The sequence below is a fragment of the Elaeis guineensis genome, chromosome 10, assembly GCF_000442705.2.
Source record: "Elaeis guineensis isolate ETL-2024a chromosome 10, EG11, whole genome shotgun sequence".
NCBI classification, from domain to species: Eukaryota; Viridiplantae; Streptophyta; class Magnoliopsida; order Arecales; family Arecaceae; genus Elaeis; species Elaeis guineensis.
In genome coordinates, this window is record NC_026002.2 from 977,761 (window position 1) to 1,004,592 (window position 26,832).

General features: G+C 36.6%; 1 protein-coding gene across 1 annotated transcript; it reads left to right on the plus strand.

The window, feature by feature from the left end:
• LOC105053361 (serine/threonine-protein kinase EDR1) lies at positions 1-26,245 on the plus strand. Its single transcript, XM_010934466.4, has 13 exons — positions 1-528; positions 2,493-2,915; positions 4,085-4,188; positions 5,734-7,001; positions 7,382-7,422; positions 9,381-9,449; positions 9,582-9,682; positions 17,000-17,078; positions 17,172-17,270; positions 20,666-20,734; positions 20,827-20,876; positions 25,229-25,405; positions 25,729-26,245. The coding sequence occupies exons 1-13, from the start codon at positions 115-117 to the stop codon at positions 25,862-25,864; spliced, it is 3,030 nt and encodes a 1,009-aa protein (XP_010932768.1). The 5' UTR covers positions 1-114; the 3' UTR covers positions 25,865-26,245.
• Positions 26,246-26,832: the final 587 nt, after the last annotated feature.

Below are 26,832 nucleotides of genomic sequence, written 5' to 3' on the forward strand. Positions count from 1 at the left end.
CACGTTCTTCGCCATTTTCCTGCCCCCCTCCCTCTCTCCTCCCTCTCAACCCCGATCACCCCAACGCTCCCAAAAATAGCAAAAAAACGGAGAAAAAAAATATAGGAGAACCCGATGAAGAACATTTTCAAAATCCACAGAAAAAGCCCCCACCGATCCAACGAGACTCCGCCCTCCACCGCCGCCACCTCGCCGTCGTCTCCGTCGACCTCCGCCCTTTCCTCCTCATGCGCCTCCGACCACCGCGCGGCGCCGCACGCCTCTCCGCCGGCGACGCCCTCCCAGCCGTCGCCCCCTCCGGCGGCGGAGGCCACGCGGCCTCCGCCTGGGGACCGGAAGGACTACTTCTCGTCGGAGGAGGAGTTCCAGGTGCAGCTGGCCCTGGCGATCAGCGCGTCCAAAGAGGAGTTCAGGAATGATCCCGATGGTGATCAGATCCGCGCAGCGAAGCTGCTGAGCCTGGGAAGGCACGGGATGGATCAAGATCGGGAGGAGGGGACCGCGGATTCGCTCTCGCGGCGGTATTGGGTGAGTTTTTGAATCTTTCCTTCTGATTGTTCGCATCGTGGGGGGACGTCTAAACTACCAATTCGAATTAGGGTTTTGGGATGGGGTTGCTAGTACAAATTAGGGAAAGATGGAAGCTTTGGGTGAAATTCACTGCGTAATTCTTGAAGAAACGAGAGTTTTATTCTTGTGGCTAGCAATTGGAGCTTTTTGGAACAGTTTTGCGTTTCTGAGATGTTTCTTCACATTTAACAACACTCCTCTTTCCATTGAACCTCGAGTCTGACAAAGGATTTGGTTATGATATCACGCCTTATAATTTAAATTTTGTTTAGGTTTTAAGTTTTGCTTACTTATTTACATCCTGTTGCAGTTAATTTGTGCTCTTGGTGATGATATAGCGAGCTGGAATTGATGGAAGTAGAAATACTGCTTCACGTTTTCATGTTGGATAGCTTTAATGCATGATTCAAATAAACTTTGTACAAGCTCTTGCCAATTTGGGTTCTTTTAATTACTTAGCATGCTGTTAGACAAGAAGAAAGGACAACACCATTATATATGTGCTTGAAGAACGTAAAATAAGAACGTGATCGGTAAAAGATCCTATAGTAATTTGATCAGAACAGGATAGGTCTATCGAAACTTCTGCCTTCACATCCCTTTTCATTATATGATATGTGGTTGCTACTAGCACATTAAAATGCCATTTGGCATTGCTCTTGGAGGGGCAAATGCTTTTTTGGATGATTGTGAGGTGTCTGGTAAAAATTTTGAAACAATTTTCTACTTCCTCCAAAGTTGAAAAAACCTACTAGAAAAAATCTCCAATTCGGAGCTTTTGGGCAAAATCTTTACCTATGACATGTAGGGAAGTTGTTTTCATTTTAGTGGAAATTCCACAGAGAACAAAATACTCATGGTAGTAATATATTATAGTACAGTGTAGTATAATATAATAATATTAGTAAAAAAAAAAATATGATGATTTTATAATATATTAAAATATTTTATTATATCAAATTACAGTATATTATATAATCATATTATATTTTACAATAATATTATTATATTATGTTATACTTTATTATCATAATATAATAATAATTTTTAAGAACATAATATTATATATTATAATATTATTATAATATTATATATTATAACATTATTATAATATTATATATTATAACATTATTATAATATTATATTATAACATTATTATAATATTATATATTATAATATTATTATAATATTATATATTATAATATTATTATAATATTATATGAAATAATAATATTGTTACTGTTTTATAATAATATTATTTTTATAATGATATCATACAAATATTATTATATTGTTATGTTATATATTATTTATTTAGAAAATATGAAAATAAATAGTTCATAAATTAAGAATACTTTAACTGTTTTTGATAGTAATAAACAATTAGACAATTGAAAGTATTATATAATATCTTTTATCGTCATTTTCTAATACTAAAACTACTCTTTTAGTTTGGGTACCAGACAAATGTTAGGGCACTTAAAAATGTAGTTAGGAAACAGCAAACAACATTTTTAAAAAAGCTCTACTGGCAAAAGCTCTATTATCAAAAGCTCTACTGACAAAAGCCCTACTATCGACAGCAATACCAACTGAGGCCAGATTTTCTTTTTAAAATGCTCAAATGAATGGAGCATTCTCTTGATTTTAAAAGTTTTTTGAAATCAACTGTTGATTACAATACTGGCACTTATGTTCTTGGTGTGCATATGGATATCTGTTTGTCTATGGATGCATTGCTGTGTATCGCTGTTTTATGGACATCTATGAACTGCTTGTTCCTTATAGGGCTCTTCTTGTTATGGAAATAATTCTAGTTACTTTTCCAATATTTTGACTTGCCAGCCCATTTGAATTTTGTTTGTTTCTTCTCTATCGATTCACTTTCTGCTAGTTTGATTTGCATCTGCTGTGTCTTCTAGGACTATAATGTGCTTGACTATAATGAGAAGGTTGCTGATGGGTTCTATGACATTTTTTTGCTCACGCCGGATCATTCAAGTCAAAGAAAGATGCCATCACTTGTGGATCTCCAAACAAGCATTGGAGATCTTGGTTTTGAAGTTATTATAGTCAACCGTGCAATAGATACTGCCCTCGTGGAGTTGGAGCAAATTGCACAGTGCATTTCATTAGGCTGCCCTGTTTCAGAGACTGGGATTTTGGTGCAAAGGATATCTGAGCTTGTTATGGAGCACATGGGTGGTCCTGTAAGGGATGCAAGTGACATGTTAGCTAGGTGGATGGAGAAAAGCATCGAGTTACGGACGTCACAGCAGAGTAGTTTATTACCGATTGGTTGCATAAAAGTAGGTTTGTCTCGTCATCGTGCACTACTTTTCAAGGTTAGTATTCCCTTCTCTCATGGACTCTTTAGGTTACATTGGTGCTCCCCTGTCTACGAGTCACTTTACACCAGTTTTTGGAATATCAGTTGCTTGTATATTTGTCATTGAATAACCAATGGTGACATGAGAGATTGCATAGTCAGTGTTATATTATGTATAAATGCAATGAATTTGTTAGTATAGCCTAACTTTGTTAAGAGGTTATATACAAAAATAATTTTAGTAATTTCAGAGTATAAGAAGCCCTGCATTTAAGTTGCAACAAAGGAAACGACGTTGATGCATTAATGCATTGGCATACACCCTGGATATAGTAGCTGGGGCCTTTGTGCTATTACAGGCTTGTACCGTGGCATGCCATGGCCAAGAACAAGAGTTTTAAGTACCACCTATATAACTTGAAACAGAAAAGTTATAGTTTGACTTAGATGACTGCCAAATGAAATGGTATTGTGCCAGCCTTAGAAAGTTTCACTAAGGATCTACTTTGACATCATTTTTGTTTTTTCTTTTTGTGCCTGTTATAACATTGCATTGCTTAAATATGCATTAAAACGATATACTCGATGAGAAGGATCATTCATCCATTTCCTTTTTGAAGGGTTTGCATGTTATGGCCATTATAACAGAAATTGGAATCAAATTCTAGAATACAAATGTCTCCAGATTTTTTTTGTAATTTTGTTTGTGCAGCGGATATGTATATATTGCTGCATAGCGGAATCCTGAACTGTCCCTTTATAGTTCAGAGCATGAGGACATCATGGATTGAGAAAAAGGAAAAGAAAACAGCGTCTAACAAATTTTGTCTTCTATGCACAAAAAACAATTTAGAGTCATTCATTTACAACAACTGTAACATTGAGATAAAAAGAAAAGAAAAGTCATTAAGGGGACAGCAACACTGGAAGGTCTTCATTTATTCCAGAGCCAGCAGAGCTCACATTGATGGGAAAAGTGACTTGTTATTTGTTGTGTGTTATGCAGTGTTACATCTTTTTAATATGGAATTATGTTTCAAGAAGGATCTTTGTTTCTATGAGTCTATAAAGATGAAGCTATCCTTTTGTTAGGAACTAGATGTTTTGGCCAACTATCTTCACATTCATAGTTCATTGTCTACTGGATGCTTAATCTTATCTGATTACTACCACACGTGAATACAGATTCTTGCAGATTATGTTGGCATACCATGCAAACTGGTTAAAGGGAGCCACTACACTGGTGTTGATGATGATGCTGTCAATATAATTAAGTTGGGTGATGGAAGGTTTGTACTTGCATCTATGATGTCTTCTTCATTTACTTCATTGGCTTAGTTACTTCAAAGATGTGTAATATATCATTTGGAAGTTTTCCTATCTGAAAATAAGTATCTTTGCACGGTACTTATTTCTCATAATGGCAACATTTCTAACTTAATTTCAAGTTCAAGAATGATAGCTCCAAGATACAGACATCTTTCAACCATTCTTTATATTTTCTTTACTAGAGCGTGGAAGTGTCATTAGTATTTTGTATTGCCCAAGATCCTTTTTTTTATCCTAGTCTTTTTTTTCTTTTGAAGATGCACAGCATCTCATAAATTAAATAATATGTCATCGGCATTATAGTTATAAAATAGTTTATTGTATTGAATATTTTGTCTGCTCATATTGATAGAGATGCAAACATTGTAAATTTTTGTATGTATGTACATATGTTGTTTGTTTGTGTGTGTGTGTGCACACACTTAGACATACATACATATATGCATATCTATACACAATATACATATATAGGTACATATATGATATATTATATTAAAATATGGTTGCAGAAGGCTGCTTTTCACTGATTTTTGGAATGAGAAGAGAATAAAGTTCCCAAGTTACTAAAGATTGGTAAGAATATCAAGTTTTTGAAAATAATGGGTTGTTTTCTTGAGTAATATGAAACCGTTACCTTTAAACCTATCTAATTCAATGTCTCTTTCTGCAGGATTAAAGAAATATGGGAATTGGAATTATTATTTGATTTTAGGTTGTGAATATTAAAAGTAATTGGTGAAATTTATTATGCTCTCAGTTGTTTGGGTTTTCTGGCTGATGCCTGGTTGCTGCACATCCCATTTTTCTTTATTGTTATTGATAGCTTTGCTCCTATGGGTGACTAACTTGTTTTTGGTCTTCAACTTAAGACTAGTCGAGTACTTCTTTTGTAAATGTTATTACATTGAAATGTTAACCATCATGTTATTATTGTCAATATTCCTGGTTCAAGTTTGGTCAGTGAGTAAAAGAAAAATATGATGAGCCCTGCATTATGGGCCTGCAATTTTTGGGTTATGTTGCCTACTCAAAGTATCATAGGCTTTTAAAACCACATGGCATAAAATGACATGTTCCTTATAAATATATGTTCCATATTCTTTGCTTTTTTGAACATTTTGCTCACTTGTCCAACAATGCAAAAAAAAATTTGTCCACGATATTCTCTCTATTTATTTCAAATAGTTTCAATCAATTATTTAGATTCAACCCTTGGACTATTCTGTTCCTTGTTTCGGTTCTTTAGCGGTTATTTGTGTAGAACCAATTAAACCTTTGTTGCTAAGACATAATAATTGATAGAAGAATTGTATCTAGACGATATTCTTCTTGCGTAATCTTGTGCATGGTTGACATAGAATTTACAGTTTGTTTTACTGATTCTTTGTTTTATGAAAATGTAAAAGCATGGTAGTTCTCATATTAACACTCAAATAGATGCATGTATGATAATTGACAGAATTAAGTGCCACTCATCATTATTAATTTGTACTATTCTGTATTAGGGAGTTTCTGGTTGATCTTATGGCTGCCCCAGGCACCCTAATTCCAGCAGATGTACTCAGTGCTAAAGATGCTGCCATGAATTCTTATAAGCCAATACTAAGCAAAAATGTAACTCCTTGGACAGAAAATAGTTCAGGTAAGGACTTATCTAGAGCAGAATCTTCATTTGGTGAATTTTCAGGTGGAAATGGAACTTCTGCTTTTAATGACAATAAGCTTGGAGATACTAGACAAGAAAAAGAAATACTGGTACCTTCTGTTCAAAGTGCCTATACTGGTACATCATCGACTCCCGGTGGAAGCAGTTCTAGTAGTAATATGAATTTGATTTCACATGACCAATCAAATCAGTTACAATGTTCTACTAGTGCAACGTCTTCAAAGCAGAAAGGGCTTATTGAGGTTCCCACGGATGGTGATAGTTCAAGGAATGCAAAGTTGAGCACAGTTACAGATTCACAAAATGCTGTGGACTCCAGCAACCTTTTTGCAGATCTGAACCCCTTCCAGGTCATTGGAGTTGGCAAAAGTTCTACACCTTTCAAAGCTACTGATGTTAGAAACTCTGGATACCAGAGACATAGAGAGAACATTGTCTCAGGCCCTGGAAGACCTCAACGTCCACTGGTTTGGAAAGGCCAGTCTGCATGCAATGAGGTTTCTAACACAAAGCAGTACAATTTTGTGGAGGGCCTCTTTCCACGGAAGAATTATGATCTTAATGCATCATCATGTCAAGTGCCAAGCTCTGCTAAAAATATACATTCAGAAGCTTCTGGTGACAATTTTGCTCGCATTTCTGGTATTTCATGCTCTGCTGGTGTAGCTACGTCTGGCAATGAGATGACTACTATTTCTAGTCAAACTACAGGCTGTCCTTCCTTTGAGCTTAGTACGTCAAGTACTGCTTCAGAAAAGAATCAGCATAGTGAATTGGATCATAGCTATGTTAATGCTCGAGCAAATAAACCACTTATTCAGTCCTCAGCAGAGAGACATAGAGGGCAAGATCATGCAAGTGGGTTGGTTTTGCAAAGTAACCTGCTATGCCAAATAAAGGAAGATGGGAAGAATGTCATTGGCAGACACGATCTGAAGAAGTGCCAATATGATAGATTTATGGGAACAATTATGGAATCAAAGGATGAAGAATCCTCAGCTTCTTCATCACAAATGAGGCCGAGAAGGCTTGATCCTATGCTAGATGATGTATCGGAATTGGAAATCCCTTGGGAAGACCTTGTTATAGGTGAAAGGATTGGATTAGGTATTTTCTTAACCTGAGCTTAGAATGAGGAAATTTTGATAGATACCTCTTCTTGGATTGCTCTCTACTTTTATTTATTGAAAGTTGCATCACTCATACGAAGTATATTAACCCAGAACTCCCAAACTAGATTTTTCCGGGGATGTTGTAATTTAGTAATATGGTAATTTAGTTTTTAACCACTTTGAGGTCATATTTTCTGAGATTTCCCCTATCGTTTGCATAAAATTTCTTCCTATAGCTTTTGTAATGTTTTTCATATTCTTAAATCTTGTTTGCCTAAGGGGAAAAATATAGGTGGGAGTCAGCTTTTCTTTCACATTCAAGAATTTCTTCTTCTCGAGGAACTAATGAAATGTCATTCTTGATTTTGTGTATAGGTTCATATGGGGAAGTGTATCGTGCTGACTGGAATGGAACGGTAAGTAGTCTTTGTTGTATTGAGTGTAGTGATTTGTAACAGGATACACCCTCCTAAAAATGATTTGAACAGAGAGGAAAATCATATAAGTTCTATTTTCTTGTTCTTTCTCAGTTGATCTTTTCTTTGTGAGAAAGTGATTGCAGGATCAGCTTGTTTTCCATTTCCATTTTTGACCAAATTTGTTACGTAATAGTTTGCTCTCTTTATCTGTTGAATCAATTTTGAAAAGAGGAAAGAAAAAAGGAAAAAGCACCAGACAAAGAAGAGAAGGACGAAAGGGCAGTGTCTTTTTGTCGTTGATTGAAAAGTGGCTGATTATATTCTTCATTTTCTATTATGATTTCAGATATTTCAAATTATTTAGAACTAAATCCTCGAATATGGTTGTACCTGATAGGCAGGTAGTTACATTTTTAAAGGCTTTAGTGGTTAACCGTATAAGTGGCAACGTTGCAGTTATGCTAACATCGGACATGTCTTAACTGGCACAAGTGATTTTGCTACACTTGGTTGTGGTTGTGCTAATTCTGTTTCTCATTCTTCTCAAAACTGTATTATCATAGTACCATTACCTTTGACTTAATGTTGATTTTGTGGTATGTACTCTATCTTTGCACTAATTGAATCATAGAACAGAAGATGAAAATGGATGATTGGTTTCTAATTGGCTGAACTGGAATGAGTTTCAGTGTTTGTGGTCGCCTTAAGAAAAATGCAATTTCATTGTGCTCTCTTTTCATTCGCCACCATCAAGCCTCTTAATCTGTATCCTCTAATAGATGAGTAGTTGTGATTTTGTAATGTACAGGCAGTTTTCCTTACATAGTTTGGCACCTTTTTATACCCGCCACTCATTGTAAAGGTTATCTAGAAAGTGGTTGAATTTTGGGTGTTGGTAACCAAAAGTACTAGACTTGAACTTCTATGAGTGGTTGCACCAGATTCCTTTTCACTGAGCACCATCATGGAGGGAATGATTTTGGGCACGACAGTTACCATTCTGTACCAGGCATCCTGGATCAGATGTGTGATTGTCTGGGCCCTTTCACACACTTTGGACCTTAATGCCCCCCTATACTGGGCTGCTCTAGTTGGTATCGGTTGGTACCAGTTGGTACCAAGTAGGATGGAAAGTGACAGTAATCATTGTGACTGATACCAATTGAAATATGCAGAAAAGGCACCTTATTTCCTTTTTGCTTTCTGTTGGCGTTCAAACAGGGGGATGAAATGGGAAGAGAGAAAGAGAGGAGAAACACAGGAAAAAGCAGCAATAGAAAAATTTACAGAATCAAAATGAAGGAAAACACCAAAATCTTACCTAACCTTAATTTATGACCAAAAATATCATAAAATGCTGTGCAAACAGCAATTTAAAACATCAAAACACTGAAAAGCAAAACAAAAAAAGCAAAAGAAAAAGTGGCATCCCTGTATTTACTGGGATGCCAATGTGTCCCAAGTGTCTGTAAAGTACCATCTTAGTGCCCCACTGACCTGGTCCCCAATCAATACTGGAATCATAACCAGGACTTTGAACCTTGGTTTGAATGGTAGAGACACTCAAGTTAAGTGAAGAATGATCGTTTCTTTCTTTGAATTGCTTGATTGAGAGTAAACAAATGGGCATGTCTTTTCTGCTGGCTGCTAGGCATTTTGACTGTATTTCATTAGTAAAATACTTCTTCTTTATGGCATTTCAAGATAGATTATAAGGAAACACTTTGACTACACTGTTCTGGAATTTGGACATCTGAAATATAGTCTCATAATAGGCAGCACTGAAGCACATTCTTCATGTATCAGTAATGGTTAGCTATCTTAAATTCCTAAACATTAAACTTCATCATAACTTTTTCATGGATCATTTCTGAAAAAGTTAATGATATTGTGAGAGTTTTAATGCCAATGCAATCTATTTATTGACATGCATTCCTTTCGTTTTTCAATGACAGGAAGTAGCTGTAAAGAAATTCTTAGATCAAGATTTCTATGAAGATGCTTTGGATGAGTTCCGGAGTGAAGTAGGTGTCCTTTTTTTTTTCCCCCCTCCAAATGAACATTCATCTTGAAGTTTTCCATGGTCTTCTGCTTCAATTGTTATTATACATTAATCATGAATAATCTGCTACTAATCTGACACTTTCTTTGGTTAGGTGCGGATAATGCGCAGGTTGCGTCATCCAAATGTCGTTCTTTTCATGGGTGCTGTGACTCGACCCCCAAATCTCTCCATTGTTACAGAATTTCTCCCAAGGTAAGACAAATGTCTGTTGTATTTTATAGTACTTGAATGGAGAGTATTATGAAATAACTTAAATTGCTAAATTGAACTGTCTAGACATTTACTAGACACCGAAGATAAGATAGCCCTAGTCCTGTATTAACTTTGGTTTGCTGAAGATCACCTGGGGAGGCAAGATGATTCTATAGTTCTAGGCATTTTTTACTGGCTTTTAGCTTTCTCTAGTTTTCTACAAATGGAGACCTTGTCCTTTTTGCACTCCTGAAAATGAAGAACCCCACTTGAGGACCTTTTCCTTTACAGCACCATATCATATTCATTATCACAAAAGAGAAATCCTTGGACACCTAACATTAAAATTGTATCTCCATTTCATTTTAATTTTAACATGTTGATGAATGTCCAACAGAATAGTATTGGTAAAACCATCCTACTTTGGTAGTGGCAATTTGTTTAGTGAGACATGTCGAATGGGCTTCATTGTTAGTGTAAGTAAACCTCGTCTGATCTGTCTGATAGATTAATAATGATGTAGTGCCTGTTTTATTTCTGAAAGTAAATACGGGTGTGAGGTAAAATCCTTTTCCAGGCTTAACTATCTAAGTTATTAGATGCGCAGTAGGGGGACACAAAATGGATGGACGCATGATGGTGGGACATATGATTCAATGGAAGTTGTAGGTTTTCCTGTTCATTGTGAACCGGTCGGTCTTTGTGGCACCTTGATCATATAACAATGGCACACCTGGCTGTGATTAATTGAGGGCAGGGTCTTCATATAACCCATGTTGGTATCAATTGTAAACTCATAGTTCACATTACCATCTATTTACTATTGACGGAGTGGATCTGTAGGACTTGTGTCTCTCTTAAGCCAAGTGAATCCTTAGTTTTTGGTTTGAATTTGGAGAAGTCAGTATGGTAGCATTTGGTGATCCAAAAAGAATCACCATAGTGATTTAAGATCATTGGTGATCCGAATTCTATAGTGATATGATCTTCAGTGATTTAAGATCACGGTGTTTGGCAGGCCATGGTCCAGTAATTAAAGAGCCTCAGATACTTGAGTAATCTGTTTAGTATTCCATAGGAATCCAAGATCACTGACAATATAATATCAAAACTATCCATGATATATTCCATAAAAATATATTTATTAATCATATAAAATATATTATAATAAAATATTAATATATTTTTTAATATATTAATAATTAATATATTCTATAAAAATAGATTTATTGATCTTATAAATTATGAATCCTATATAAATATATTAATTGTTATTATACAATTAATATTTTTATTTATACTTATCATATATTATTTATTAATACGAATATTTATTTTGATTAGAAAAATAAGGCAAATAGAAGTAATATATTAAATATTTTATTATATAAATATAAAACACAATAAGATATTTCTACTCTAATTTAAAATTACCATTGAATCATAATATGACAATGATATGATTAATAATATATTATAATGTAATATATATTATATAATATATAGTATCAATATAATATAATATCAGATATATAATATTGATATAATATATGAATGGTATATTGATTTGCCAATTTTTTCGCAAGATTGAGGGGTACTTTTGTCCTTAAATTTCAACACAAGATCACTGTCCGGGATAATTTTGGATTTCCAATCTTAAAGATGGGTATCTCATCACTCGGTTGGACGGTGATTTGAGTAGGGGTGATTTGGAATCACTGCCACATAGGATCACCATAGTGCAACCAAATGTGGTGATCTCGTTACCTCCACCTATATTATTTTTGACCTTGGATGAATCACCTCATACCAAATGCCCCATATAGGTACATAAGATATATTGTTACTGGGTCTGTTGCCATCTTGGAAGCGGTTGGAGTCTATTTTCTGTCTGGTGGACAATTGATAATGTTTCAACAGTTGTGGATGAGATTCCATAATAACCTGGGGGAGGGGGGGGGGGGAGGTCTGGGAAGGTGGCTGGCAATTGCTAGAACAAGGAACTGATTGAGTAATTTAGTTAGATAAGCTGGGTATATCGAGCAACTATGGAGCAGCTAGATGCTAGTTTCCAAGAATTTAGAGCTATACTTGGGGAGAGAATTGGGAACACAGTGGTGGCTGAAGCTGGATAAGGAGACACTGAAAATTGCAATGGGTCTAATTAACCAATAGAAAAACCACTGAAGCTGAGACACGTGGAGAGATATAGGGGTAATTGATATTTAAAGCCTTAGCATGAAGTGGGCCCTTTGTGGGCTCTGACTCAAGTTGCATAGCATGTGGTCTACTTTCGTAAATGGCACCATAGCTTTTCCTGAGTTCAAGATCACAGTGGTTAGTCTAACATTACAAGTTTCTTAACACCTGAATATGCATGCACACCAGCTCTTCATTGTGTTGATTTCAGGCAGCTATTGTCTAGCTGAATTTGGGACCTCTAGCAGCTCATCTAACAGTATAAGTTTGGTGAAACCTGAATATGAATATACACTGAGTCTTCATCGTGTTGATTTCAAGCAGCTATTCTATTTTAGTTTGTGCATTCCAAGCATTGTTATATGATTGCTTTGAAAACCAATTATCTTTGACTTTATTTGAACTTCCATATTCCAAAGATGGCATTTTCATCTTTGTCTGCCTTCCTCTGTCAAAAATATATTGGAATTCTTCTTCACTTCAATCAGTTAAAGGGCTGATGATGGAGCTGTTGAAGTCAGGAATGACAACTGTTGTCTTAAAAAAAGATTATTCTGTTCACTCTTTTTTCGTGAATTCTTTCTCAAGCACTTGTTGTCCTCCTTAAGTGCGATGAACCTTAGCCTTCTTTCCAGCTTTGATTTTATTTCTGGCAATTATGATGATACTTCACTTTCAAGATTTGAAAAGTTGGTATCTTTCTTGTATTTCCAAGCTACCATGTGAGTTTCTGTTTGGCAGTTTCAGCTAATTTGGGAGTTTTGGCTTCATTTGGATATTTAATTGCAGAAAGCTAGATTTATAATAAATAAGATATAGCAAAATGGAAGATATAATATAAATCAAGGAAACCTCGTTTTGTATGGTTTGGACTTTTGGATGTACTGTTTTCAGTGTTTCATTCCAAAACGCCCAAAATTTATTTATAATGAATCATATTACAGAAGAAAAAAAATAATGTTTAGGATATTTTAGGTGTCATGTATCATTTATTATTCAATAAGAATCTAACAAATTATTCTATATGTATATGAGAAGCAAAAACGCATGCATGCACATGTGCCTGCTAGCGCACAACACATACAAATTTAAATATCATGAAATGCTTCTTAGAATTTTAAGAAATGAAGAATAACACATGGAGATAAAATGGATTTGGCTTCATTAGTTGTTGTTCCATAAAAGTCCAAATGGCCCTAGTCTCAGATTGTTTCCAATCAAGACCAAGACATTCTGATTTCAGCTGAAACTTCAAATTATGGTCAATCTGATCTGAAAACTTTCCATCTTCTTTAACATGACTGACAATGAAGGACTTATAAAGGTAATCCGAAATATTTGGGACATGGATTGATAGTTATGGGAACTCGATTCTTCATCATTTTGGTCATTCTGGGTATGAATGTTGTGTTCAATGTGTTCCTTAATAAGTGCTTGGTATGAGAAAGTTTTTGTAGATGGTTGTAATTCGTGTACAATTCAACCATATACATTGTGTTTATATGTAATGTTTGTTGTCTCTTTTGTGACATGTGGATGTAGTGTAACCAATAGGTATTTTGCTATTGTTCCTGGTAGTGGATTACCATATTCCTTAAGCTCGTCTACTCGTCTTTGATTTTATGGTGGTACATGAGATTATTGTGTTGAGTCTATGTCATTGATTCAGAGCCTCATTTTTCATCAATGTGACTTTTGAGTGACCTATCTTGGTTCTGATTGAATTCCAGCAGCACCACACTAACCACTGTTATAAAGGTTTGATCATCCAAATAAAATCCTTTTCTTGCATGGGGATCTAGCTGACACTATCCCCTCTCCTGTTATATGCCATACTCGACTGACAAGTAATGATTTTTAGTGTATTTGGCTGTTTGATGGGGATAATTGCACGACAGACCAGTAAACAATGCAAACATATAGTGATATGCTATAAAACTTTTGAGAGGTTTTATTCAAGATTTTAAGAGTTCCAATGATTATAGATATCGATGACATTCAGGATTCTATGGTTGAATTTGCTGCTGCTGCTGATGAATGATTAAGGATCCCTAGGCATCAAGCATTGATTGACTAAATCAGATGGAAAACTCTTAAGTCAACAATTATAATCTCCCTCAAGGTGCTTTCTCTGTTGGCTCCCTCAGGTGCTTGTTCTGTTGGCCAGCTAGTCAGCTGGCTGATTGCCTTCTTTGAGGAAGTACCACTCATGCCTTTGAATACAGAATCTCTACCAAGGAGAGGATGGGTGTGATGATTGATGTGTATTATGTGACAAAACTACGTGTTGGTTCCCTGCCCATGTTGCCCATAAAGGCATCTACATAATTATATGTGCACATCATCTCCACCCAAGATTACGTGTGAGATCTTGTGATCATCTGCCTAATGACCCTCACTTCCTAAAATGACCCTCATAGGCCCTTCTAACAATGGATTTGCCCTATCATCTTGATGGATATTTGGGTTGCTATTCAGGCTATTTAGGTAATTAAAACCCAAGGTGAGTCGCGGTGGGAAGTGGATCATGATGTGGGGCCCCTGGGGAGTCAGATGCTGGGTAGGTTGCTTTCTCATGGCGTGTGTGCCGGTTACTTTCCATGCCAACAAGAACCGTCCCTTTTATGGCATATTCCCAAAACTGTTGCTCTATGTGCCAGCGAGTGGATGGCAGTCGGTGCATGCGACGAGTGTTTCCCTATGAAAGTAAATAATGTTTGGACACATGGCGAACGGTGAGCTCTTATTTTTGAACAGGCAGTGAATGGAGTGATCAGGTGAAGCAGAGCCTCCATTTTAGAGTGTGTGTGTGTTAGATTATCAATTTTATCAAGTTTTATGTGCCCAACTAGCCATATATAAAGTGGATCAATGCATTGTATTTTGAGCATAGCTTTTATCTCAATAGATGATATTAATTAAATTGTTGTAGAATATGTTGGATCAGGGTTAGGTTTGTTTTGTTTTGCATCCAATTAAAAACAACTAAAAATATAATCTTTAGTCAATAGTAGTAATTATAGTTAGCGGGCACGGGCTAGATGCATTTCGTGTTAGGATTGTTGAATCTATTTTTCTTTTAAGGGAAAAAAAATCTTTATTCTTCATAAATTTGACATCCTTTAGTTGATTGAGTTATGAGGCTAGCGAAACATAAAAACAAGGATAGATTTAGAGAAAGCTGATCTGGTTTACAGTTTTTATGTACCTGTGGCCCTGTTGATGTCATGTGGATGAAAAAATTGATAATATATCAGCTGCTCCTCAGTCTGTCGTATATTTAGGTTCAGCAAGCATCATCCACTGGTAAACTATGAGCTGTGTGGACATTAAAAAACTCTCACTGATTTTGTTTTATCCTTTTTTTTGGCCAGACTATATCCATAACAGTAAATAGGTTTAATTTTTTAGCAAGAAGAAACCAAATGATGATCAGAAGGAAAAGATTTATGCTAATTGCTAAGGAATCTTATGATTAAGCTGTACCTCAAAGTCTGCTTTTGAGCAATACGTGGCTACAAGACCCCCACACCAAATCCTTGCATTTATGGCACCAAAGTCATGATGGCATGAGAGGGTGGCTATGGCACTCTCTTGCCTTCTCTTTCTACAGTTACAGATTTCATTCCTTTTGTAGTCCATATGATAGTGGATTAGGTTCCCTTCTCTCTCTTAACTTTTGGGTGGCCTTACATTGGAGAGAAACACAAGCAATCCCTTGATTAACAATTTTTTATTTCATTTTATTCTATTTATATGTGGGCATGGCTACAATGTTACTACAATCCTGTTACTTGCCCAAATCTTTCTCCACCAAAAAAAAAAAATAATTTTCAGTTGAATCAAAATTTTGAATTTTTTATTTGTGTAAATGATAAATAATAACCATTGTTTCATTTATAATGGCCATCTTAAAATAATAACCATTAAACAGTGACCAGTAATCAAGTTCATGTTATTGAATATATAAAAATTAAGGGCTCCTTCTGAGATTGTTGCGGTAGATTTTAATTTAAACCTGCAAGTAGACTATATAGCACCATGTTATCTTACGGAAGATTTGTTCACAAAATATTAAAAATATGAAAAGCATTTAAAATAACAAAGAAATATAAAAATTTTAATGGTGAAGGTCTTGACATATCTCAACTTTGAACCGTGGAGGCAGGGAAAGAGGTATCTGGTTTGGACAGATGGTGGTAAAAGAAGGGGGAAAGATAAATAAAAAAAAAAAGGGGGAATGGGATGATATAAGGGAATTGGACCAGAGTATGGAGTATCAGACTTCTTTTTCCCAAATCTTTCTAATCTTTTTTCTCAATAGACCAGAGACATGAAAACATGTTTTCCAATTCTTTCTTGTCTATGCTTCCTCCTGTGAAACAAAGGCATGCAAACATGGTGTTGGAAGGGAAATGAAGTAAAGAAACTTAATCAGTTGAGATTAGAAGTGGTTTCATGTTGGACAGCTTTGAGCAAATAATTTGAATATAATTTTAGTTTGGATAGTCAGTTTTGGATGATCATCAGGAATCATTCTAAATCTAAAAATTAAGAATTTCTAGGACTTAGTTCTTTTAGGTTTTGAGTTGTGATCTCAATGGCTATGATCCTCTTAACTAAATTCAACAATTGTAATCGGTTATGGACAAAAATGTATGGGTGCTTTTATTGATGATATAGATATGTAAAGTATATAAGGTATTACTATTTTTTTTTATTTTTTATTTTTTAGGATGATTGTTGTTGGAACAAGAATAGTTTATCTTAGTTTGGTGATAGATTTCTTTTATCCATATCTTATAACATGATTAGCAGTTGAGGGGAAGTAATCTTCCTTGATACTGCACTTTTGAAAATTTTGTTCTATCTAATAGACTTAACTTTTCTGTAATGTCTTTGTAATCTGGAACTGTTTTTGCTCTTTGCTTTGGGTGCAACTGATCATGTGCTATTTATACTTCTCTGCAAATTGTTTTATAAGAACAAATGTACTCTCTTGTGGTGATTAAGGAAGTTTCACTGTTCCAATTTTTCTTGTAAATACTATTTTGTATTTATCTTATGTGTATATTAACTCAGCATGTTTCATTCATAACTTATGTACTCGAATTTCAGGGGAAGCTTGTACAGAATTCTTCATCGTCCAAATTGCCAAATTGATGAGAAGCGTAGGATAAAGATGGCCCTTGATGTGGTATGAATGCTGAAAACTTGTATACAAACTTCTTGATAACCCTTCTTATTGCAAGCTACTAACTCTCTCTCTCTCTCTCTCTCTCTCTCTCAGGCCAAGGGCATGAATTGTTTGCATACTAGCTTACCAACAATTGTTCATCGGGATCTGAAATCGCCAAATTTATTGGTAGACAAAAATTGGACGGTTAAGGTATTTAGTGGTCTTGCCAATGCTGAATTTTATCAACCTATTCATATTTACCATTTTATGATACATTGTAATAGCATTTTATTAGTTGTTTAGAGATAATTCTAGTGCCAGTTGATGTGAGTCAACTAGAGAATGGTTTAATTGTGGCAAAGTAGGTTGGTGCAAACATTTTTCTACATGCTTTTGCAGTGACCAACTAGGACACCTTATTTTTTATTATATTGTGTTTTGCTTTCATACAAGTATACAGTACACTCACTTCAGTTAAAATCCAAAACTGATTCATTTATCTATTTTTTTTGCAAACTAAAGCAAATATATTTGACTAAATTATTTAGATAAAATAGATGGTCTTTTTTCAAAATTGATTTAAATTCAGTTAGCCTTTGAAATTACTTGCAAGTAATTGCACACTTGGAATTCATGTATTCTTTAATAGGAAACTAGGGTAGGTGTGTAACTATTGTCCCGTCAGCTATTGTGCAATTCCGTTGACAAAAAGCAAATAGGAAAGACGACCTTTTTTAGGTTTAATTGAGGATTGTCCCCTAATAAATTTTTCTAGCTAAGAATAGCTCTTAAGAATTAGTGTCTCAATGGTTGACTTTGAAATTTTATCTAGTTATTTTAGGAGGGTTGAATTTCACCAAGCCTTGGGATTCCCTACAAACTGCATTCCTTCCCTAAAGCAATGTGCAACATAAACTAACCTGATTGTGGTAGAAATTGATTGGAGTTAGCTAGAAATTGTTGGGGGTTAGCTAAGGCATCTTTTTATATGTGCACACATGCACATGGATGGGTGTTTTGTGAATATGTGGGGTGTGATTTGGTCTATCATATGTGTGTTTTGTGCATGCCAGGGTGTGATTTGGTGGACCGCATGGGCTGTCCACTGAAACTGCCTGATAAGAGGCTGTCCACTGAAATTGCCCCTTAAGAGGCATGTGGGTGGGCGGATCAGTGGAGGTATTGTGCCTGCATGCTTGTGCATGCATGCATGTGTTTTCTGGGGGTGCATGGGGCGCACTTATCAACCTCTATTTTTTCTGTTCACTTATAATTCCATGATTGAACAATCTTCACACTTCCATTAGCCCCTTGTTGGTGCATGCATGCATGTGTTTTATGGGTGTGCATGGGGTGTGTATTTGTGGACCCTGCTGCTTGTGTTCCATGAAATCTCCTTACTAGGAGGCATGCCACATGTGCTACCAGTCTATGTCATCAGATGATAGTGAGAGCACATTCAATTACTATGCTGAGGGTGAAAATATCTGGAAATGGAGCTGTTCTTTGCACAGCTGCTCCATATCCCTTCCCTCACCTTCCATTATCTCCGACCCCTTATCCATCCTTGATTGAACCATCTTCATATCCCTTCAACATCAATGATTGTTCCCACTCTCTTATCTGCTTACCAGTTGGGATTCATCTTGCACTGTTCCATTACTCTATCAGGAATGAAAAATAAAGAGGAGAAACATTAAAGGAAAAAGAAAGTTCATAGCCGATCCCTCCCCTCAGTTTTGGCACTGCCTTTGTCCACCTCTCTAATCTCAGCCATGAAGACTCATTTATATCTCTCAAGTGACTGGGACCCTACGGATGTTCTTTTTCTCTGCAACGCCATGAATTGCGTGATCTGGGAACTCATCTGGAAGGCAGGTGTTGGAGGCTGCTGGAGTCACTAGTCAAAAGAGTCCTCTCCACTGTCTTCGCCAACCCACTCCCTTGATGATCCAATCTATCAGAGTGTGGGAGTGAAAGAAGGTGCAAGATAGAGTGAACAAAAGAGGGAAAAGACAAGCATTTTTTTTCTTGATTTCCTTCCTCTGTGCATGAGAAGAAGCCTGTGGACTGAGGAGGATGAGGGCAGGGTATTGGACATTTCTGGAAGGTGGTTGGGAGAGGATAACAAAAGGCGGAACAGTGAGAGTGGAAGAGATGTCTTTTATTATATTTTTTCCTCCACTTTTGCAGAAATGGAGCTTTTTGATCTCTTCCTATTGCTTATCAGTATGGAAAGCAGGTGTTGTAACAGCTCATAGTTGGGTGGACTCAGTGCACTGAAGCCTTGTGTCTCCCAAATCTGAAGCCTCTGTACTTGTGCATGTATATGGGTATGCATATATGTGGATGCATGTACTTTTTGTGTCTGTGTGTGCATGAGTGTATGGGTCACTTACTAGATAGACAGAGGTATTTTAGACTCTTTTCTTTCTTGTTTTCCCAAAAACTCAAATACTTCCAACCTTATTCACTTAGTCTACCCTCTCAACATAAATATTCTTTTTACATTACTAGATACCCGGTCATCACTGCCTACTTGTCTACTTTTATTGTGGACAAGCTTCATTGTTTGATCACATCTTAGCATTTTAAAAGGCAAAGACCACTCGCACTGCTTGTGGAACTTGAATCCTTATCTAGTATAGTTCCAATACTTATCAGTGCCATGGAGCACTATTCTAATGTATAGTTCCTTGGGAATTCCCTTGTGAAACATTACTTGTTTTTCATCAAGAATAAAGGAAAAAATTAAATGAGCTTGAACCACTTTTTGAACTGTCCAAGACTCCAAGCTTTATATCACATATCCACTCCGGATTCGTGTCATCGGATGTATTTCTTAATATGATAACATTTTTATGACTCGTTTAACTTTGTCTCGATGCATCAGGGGGAATTGCCACATTCCTGACCAATGAATATGTGGCTATCGGTTCGATTACATGATCTAAAGTAGGGCTTGCTCACTAAAGAGACCAAACAGTGGATTTGGAACCTATCTTAATTTTGATTTTTAAAATAAACCTGTAACCAAGTGAACTAGCTCTCTTTTTTTTTTTTTCCTTAGTGTCCAGTACCAGCCTGCTGTAAAGGGACCATGTACATATTGTGACCTTAAACTAGGGGTGTCGGGTCGGTCCACATAGGGGTTGCACCGGATACAAGATAGATTGAAAATCAGTCAATGCGAACCCAAACTGTTTATTAAAGAGTTTAAAAGTCCAAAACCCAATCTGACTATTTTATTAAACAAGTAACCTAACCCGACTTGCAATGGTTTGAATCAAGTTAAACAGGTTAAACAGTTAAGCATTGCCAACCCTACCTGAGGCTAGTTGCCATTTTCCTGTATATCATATTATTCCTTTTCTCTTCTGTATTTTCATCGCATGAGACCAAATTTTTGGAATTTATAAATCATTTAGCTGCACACTGAAAGTATAATTATACAGTTAAGTTTACTAAAACTGGACTGCTTGACTCTCTCAAATATAGACAGAGCTATTATAACCCAGCTGAAAAAATACTTGTCTTTTATAGTGTCACGTATAACTACATATGTCTTAATTTGTACTACACTTTTGGTCATAAAAAAACTGCAGGTCTGTGATTTTGGACTTTCACGCTTGAAGCATAATACATTTTTATCATCCAAGTCTACTGCTGGCACGGTATGTGATTATTATCAAAAAAGAGAAAATCTGTTTATAATTTGTGGTCACTTGTTGACCATATCTCTGCATTTATTTGTTTGATGTTTTAGCCTGAGTGGATGGCACCAGAGGTATTACGCAATGAACCATCCAATGAAAAGTGAGTTTCCTATCTACTATTATTTTAAGGCCCTTTTCTAATTATATGTTTATTTTCTTATTAGCTGGTCATCTTTTTTATTTTGGTAGATTTTATCCAGTTTTCTCTGCTTTAGTTTCTTGTATATCTTCCAGGCTGCAGCAAGTGCTCTGTAATTGAATAATTTTCTCCATTTTTTAAAGACTAGGTGCTTGATGAACTGATACATGCTTCTAGTGTCCTGAAGTAATGATGCCAATTATGGCTTACTAGAAAGCAGCATACAGATAAAGATTTAGCAGGACTGTCTTTTAACAATGTTTTCCTGGAATATTTTTAAAATGTAGGATGCCTGAATCTGGATATTTAATCAGTAGCATGAAATGCCTCAAGTTTCAGTTTCTTTTGGTCAAGATGGTCTATTGGCTTTTGCCTAGATGTCAGGGGGCTTTGTAAAGCTCTAATTCTGGTCACTGGTCAGCAGTAAGAAAATAGGTTTTTAGTCCAATGAAAAAATAATTATGATTTTCCTTCAAAAATTTTCCAGAAAAGATGCATTATTTATGAAACTATTTTCTGTCACAATTACTATACACCATGTGTTTAGTCAAGAAAAGAATTTGAAGTAGGGGACAGTGGAAGTTCAGATTTCGGTCTCCCTATCCCACATTTTATTGAAACGGCAGCCTAGAAGTTATGGTAATTGTAAGACTAGTTCAGGGCTTCACTTATGAGAAATAAAGTATTTTGTTGTGTTGTTGCATTTAGCTTTGCTAACAGATACTGTTGACTCATCAGCTTAATTTGGACTAGGTATGTGGTTGGTTCTCTGAGAAAGTGTGATCTATCAGACTAGCAATCTTATGATGCATTGTTTTGTGATAGTAGGAATGTGAGCTTGAAGCATTTTGTAATTTGCAGGAGGTGATCGGGGTACTTTTGGGGTATTAATAATACGTAGCCCATCTACCATTGAACCATGCCCTTGAACTGGGCACATGCTGTGCCTGAACTGATGGAGGACTGTCCATCCATAAGGAATTTAGGCAGACTTGTGCTAGGTGCAAATATAGGAAATAGGAAATTTTATTTTTATGTGGACTCTAAAACTAGAATTTTGTGAACTCTAGAATTAGAATTTTATGCGGATTTTAGTATTTTATTTTTTTGCAGACTCTAGTATTTTATTTTTTTGCAGACTCTAGTATTTTATTTTTCTGTGGACTCTTATTAGGGTTTTGAGTTGTCTATATAAATCTTGCGATGTTATTGAGAATACAACTTGAATTATTGAGGTCACAGAATTCTCTCTCCCTCTACCTTCTCTCTTCTTCTTCTACTTCTTTTCTTCTCTCTCTTCTCCTCTCCTCTCTTCTTCTTCTCCCTCTGTCCTGTGTCAAGAATTGCTTTGGAACCAAATTTGTGTCCAAACAACTACTGTACCAAGATGTTGTTGTAGGCTTGTAGCATGCCAAGTCATACTTGAACTACTACTAAACCAAGCCAAAACTGCTCACTAACCACTGAAATACCCAAATCATGGCGAAATGATTTAAGCATGCCCTAGCTGGCAGTGGTATTACCCTCACATGGGGTTTCGAATGAGAAACCGCTTCTTTGGGGCTTAAAGCACTAGATGATGCATATGAGGATAAATTAATAATACTGCTAGCTTAAATTCTTCTTGAAGTAGAAGCGATGGATGAAAACCGGTATAGCTCAGATTTGAGAATGCTAAGATTGAAGGTTTAAAAGTCACATGTATAGCCATCATTACAAGGTGATTCTGATAAACTTTATAGGATCATGTAGTTCAGTGCCAACAAAAGGAAAAATTCTAATCAAATCTTTTAGTGGACATAGTAATAGTTTGCTTGAATGATTAAAAATTCTTGAATTGTTGTCTATTTTATTCCCTCTGTTGAATGGTTCTCCATATTATTGTTGTGTTATTATTTGAGAATTGTTGGATAATTCACATATTTGACATTTTACTCATGAATGATGCTATTTATTGGTGGTTGTGATGGTGTTTTTAGTGTAATTTATTGTTCTTTTTCCTCTACCTATTTTCAAATGAATAAATTTGTGAATATTTTTAATATTCTTCTTCAAATTTACAATTATGTCTAGTCTTTTTGAATTTTTTGCTTTTTTTTTTTTAAAAAAATTCCTTGGAATTTAGAACTTTTGCCCCTAGTTGAATGATTCTGTAACAATAAATTGATGAATACATACAATGATTTAATCCCTACTGGAGTTGGCGTAGACCTAGTGACTATTCACGAGATGCTTGGTATTATGCGATGGCCTATTTCTTTGATGGAGTTGGGCACTGGCCATATTCGAGTTGTTGCTCTTGATCACCTTGTGAGGGGTGATTGAGCTAGTGGGGTAGCATGTGATCTCGATCAAGATTTGTTGAATCAATCTAAATCGAATGGTTCAGGACATGCCAAACCATACTGATGGCCTATCGGTATGATTCCAACGTAGAATTTAGAACATCGAAGGAAAAAGAGGAAAAGAGGGGGGGGAGGAGAGGGAAAGGCTGGGAAGGCCGTTGGAGGTGGTTGGAGGACTATGGACTATCGTGATGTATGGGATAGGGTGAACCGGAGAGAGGAAAAAGAGGGAGGAGGGAGGGAAGGAGAGGGAGAGTTGGCGTGGCTGGCGGTGGCCACTGGAGGGCGGGAAAGGGCCCTCTGTCTTGCAATAGGGGCGAGATGCCTCTATTTCGATTGCAAAATTGCAATTCTTTATTTTTTTCGTCCATTCACGACAATCATTAGCCACGGCCGATTCTCCCTTTTCTTTCCTCCCTCTTTCTCTCCTTTTCTTTCTCCAATTCATCCTATCTTGTGCACCATGGTCGTATGCAGCCCTTTACGACCCTCCGAGGGCCATCACGATGGTCGGTCAACCTTTCTCTCTCTCTCCTTCCCATCTCTCTCTCTTTCTCTCTGGTTCTCCCTCTCCTCTGCTTTCTTTATCGTGTTGGTTTGGGCTTGGTATGGGAAACCGTATTATCGGTCGGTTGGCATGGGGTTTAGTTCCGATTTGGCGAACCTCGATCTAGATAGTGCTACCATTAGTGTCACTGATGTATTATATCCCGTAGATTGGAGAGTTGCCAATGTTGAGGGACACTATGATTTTAATTACATGTTGGTTGCATAAGATAGACATCTTTTAATCTTATCCAACACATTAGAAAATGCAATATATATTTAATTAAGAATTCTGATATCTTGCCTAAGACGGCTTTTGTTGCTCTTGTAACATCTGAGATCCTAGGTTGTGACGATGATTTAACAATGTTATGAATGCTATTTGTTCTAATGAATACACCAACATATGTATAATCATTATTGGCTAGTATGACCTTTATCGACCACTATACAATCGAGATTCCATCGGACCAGCATGAGGGGTCATATTGGCTGGTGAATGGTTTGGTATGAGATTGGCACAATAAACCAAGGGGAGGGAGAGGGAGAAGTAGAGGGAGGAAGAGAGATGATGGAGGGAGGGAGAGGGAGGGGAAGAGAGGGGGGGGTGCTTATGGAGAGGGAGGAAGAGAGAGGGAGAGGGGGAGAGAGGAATGGGTCCCAGTGGAGAGGGGTGAGGGAGGAGGATGGGGAGGAAGAGAGAGAGGTAGAGAGGGAGAGATGTTGGGAAGGGCCCTATGGCGCTGATTAAGCGCGACGGCATTGTCTTCAGTGCCGTTTGAGGGCAATAGCCTTGCGCATTGGTTTGATGAGAGAGTGTAATCAAGAAAGTTTCGGGGCGGGGGGATTTGTGTAAACCAATCGGATTAGTTTACATGCCGAGTTGATCTGAATAGCCAAACCATCCTGATTTCCTACTAGATCGGTTTTGTTCTGGCCCAACCACCCGGTTCGCTTTGGTTCGGCAAACATTGGTTACAATTATTCTAATGCGTGAAGTGGTTGTGTTTATTGCATTTTATGTGCTTTATTGATGCAAAGCAGTCAGAGACTACTTTTATTGGCCATCGTGAAATTAAAAATTCTTGCTAAAGGCCATGGTCTGTGAATAAATGGTGTGAAGGATAGCTACCTTCTTGCAAAACGAAAAGATAAAAAAAGAGGATAGCTACCTTCATGCCTATAAAATTACTTTACAGACCGTGTGACAGATGATAGGAACAAGTATTGATTTTGAGAACAGTTTACAGCATTTTCTCAAACTTGACAAATAAGAACTTGTATTGTGTGAAAATTTAATCTTAGATATTTAACATAATAGATGTATGGTAGAATAAATGATTCTTTTTATTATTTTTCAAATAAATGATGCACATTAGGCTACTGTTTTCCCCCTTATAAATCAAATCTTAATTTGTACAGGTGTGATATCTATAGCTTTGGAGTGATCTTATGGGAGCTTGCAACACTGAGGATGCCATGGAGTGGGATGAATCCAATGCAGGTGGTCGGCGCTGTTGGGTTCCAGGACCAACGTCTTGATATCCCAAAAGAAGTTGATCCCTTGGTTGCAAGGATTATTTGGGAATGCTGGCAGACGTGAGTGATTAAAAAGAAAACCTATGTTAACTTTCTAATAATGGAATCATATACCAGGCCTTTCTCACTATAATTAAGGTTATGGATATGAATGACATGAAAACATGATTAGGTGCACAGATCACCATTAATAACTCAAAACAATCCAGTTGTTTCTAGATGAGAATAAATGTTTCTCAAGTTAATGGCCATGGTGGTCGAGTTCTAGGTGCACTTTGATAATGCCCTGATATAGATTATTGGTTCCTTAATATCTACCTATGCAATTGTTTGATTGGTTTATAGCTGTTTTGACTTGTGGCATGAATGGTTTTTGCTAACAGAGATCCAAGCTTGCGTCCGTCATTTGCACAACTGACAACTGCTCTAAAGTCCTTGCAGCGGCTTGTCATCCCTTCCTATCAAGAAACACAAAGCCCACCGGTGGCGCAAGAGATATCGGTGAACTCTACACCCTAGGAGCTTCTTGGACTGTGAATAAAAGGAGTGACGTGATTTTTGTAGGATTGGGTTAACAGTTGGAAATGTGAATGCTGTTTTGTTGGTTCTTTGGGCTAGGAGTACTTGACTGTCCCTGTTCCTGCCCTGCCTAAGATCTGTGGCAGTGACTGTACAGAAATGGTGTCAATAGCATTTTGAAGTCCAAACCTTGTGTCATGTAAAAGAGAATTGCGTAGGGCTTTTTGTTAGGTGTGTGCTCGCCAGAAACCGGCCAGCTTTAGGGAATGGTACCCTGAAATAGGGGGGAGGTGTATTTTATGTCACTGATGGCTCGTTCTGGTGAAAGCATTTGATATTAATGTTCTGTCAGGATGCAAATAGTGTATTATTATACAACAATTGGATCTTCTTATTGAGTGACAGAAAAAAATAAAAAGAATCATTATCTATGTGGTGTATCTTGGTGTAAACTTCATGTTCAGACGCAGTTCGGTAAGTGGCATTTAATTTCATCTTCAAAGGGCAAATAGACACTGAAGTTTGATACGAGTTCTTTCCAAGATGTTAACATCTTCTTGGGCTTCAGGAGGCAGTCCTTCACTTCTAAACTACCGTGCCCTGTTTGCTCTGGGAGTAGATTTATCCAGGATAATGTAATAAGGTTGGAGAAATACCGGAGGAATTGGTTTCAATAAATTATCCAACCATCTCGCTGAATAATTTTGTTCTGGTTAAGTGGTCCAAAGTTAGAAGGTAACCTTTTTGCGGATTATTTTTGTTCTCTATATATCTATCAAATGGAAAGCGGAGAAAAAGAGCCCTTCCTAAAACTCAGAAAAGATTAAAACAAATTCATAGAAAAATACCAGAGAAGAAGAAAGAAAAATAGAAGACTCAGGTAAAAAGGAAATTATTTAAGAAAAGGTGTCCAAGAAGTAAAAATTTTAATTAAATCCCAATAATCCCAGTAGCAAATTAAAAACAAA

Bases quoted from the DNA above. Each gene is read 5' to 3' on its own strand.
- LOC105053361 (XM_010934466.4), top strand. From the start codon at position 115: ATGAAGAACATTTTCAAAATCCACAGAAAAAGCCCCCACCGATCCAAC. The intron at 2,916-4,084 runs GTTAGTATTCCC...ACGTGAATACAG, and splicing joins ATCGTGCACTACTTTTCAAG to ATTCTTGCAGATTATGTTGG. The intron at 17,271-20,665 runs GTATTTAGTGGT...AAAAAACTGCAG, and splicing joins ACAAAAATTGGACGGTTAAG to GTCTGTGATTTTGGACTTTC.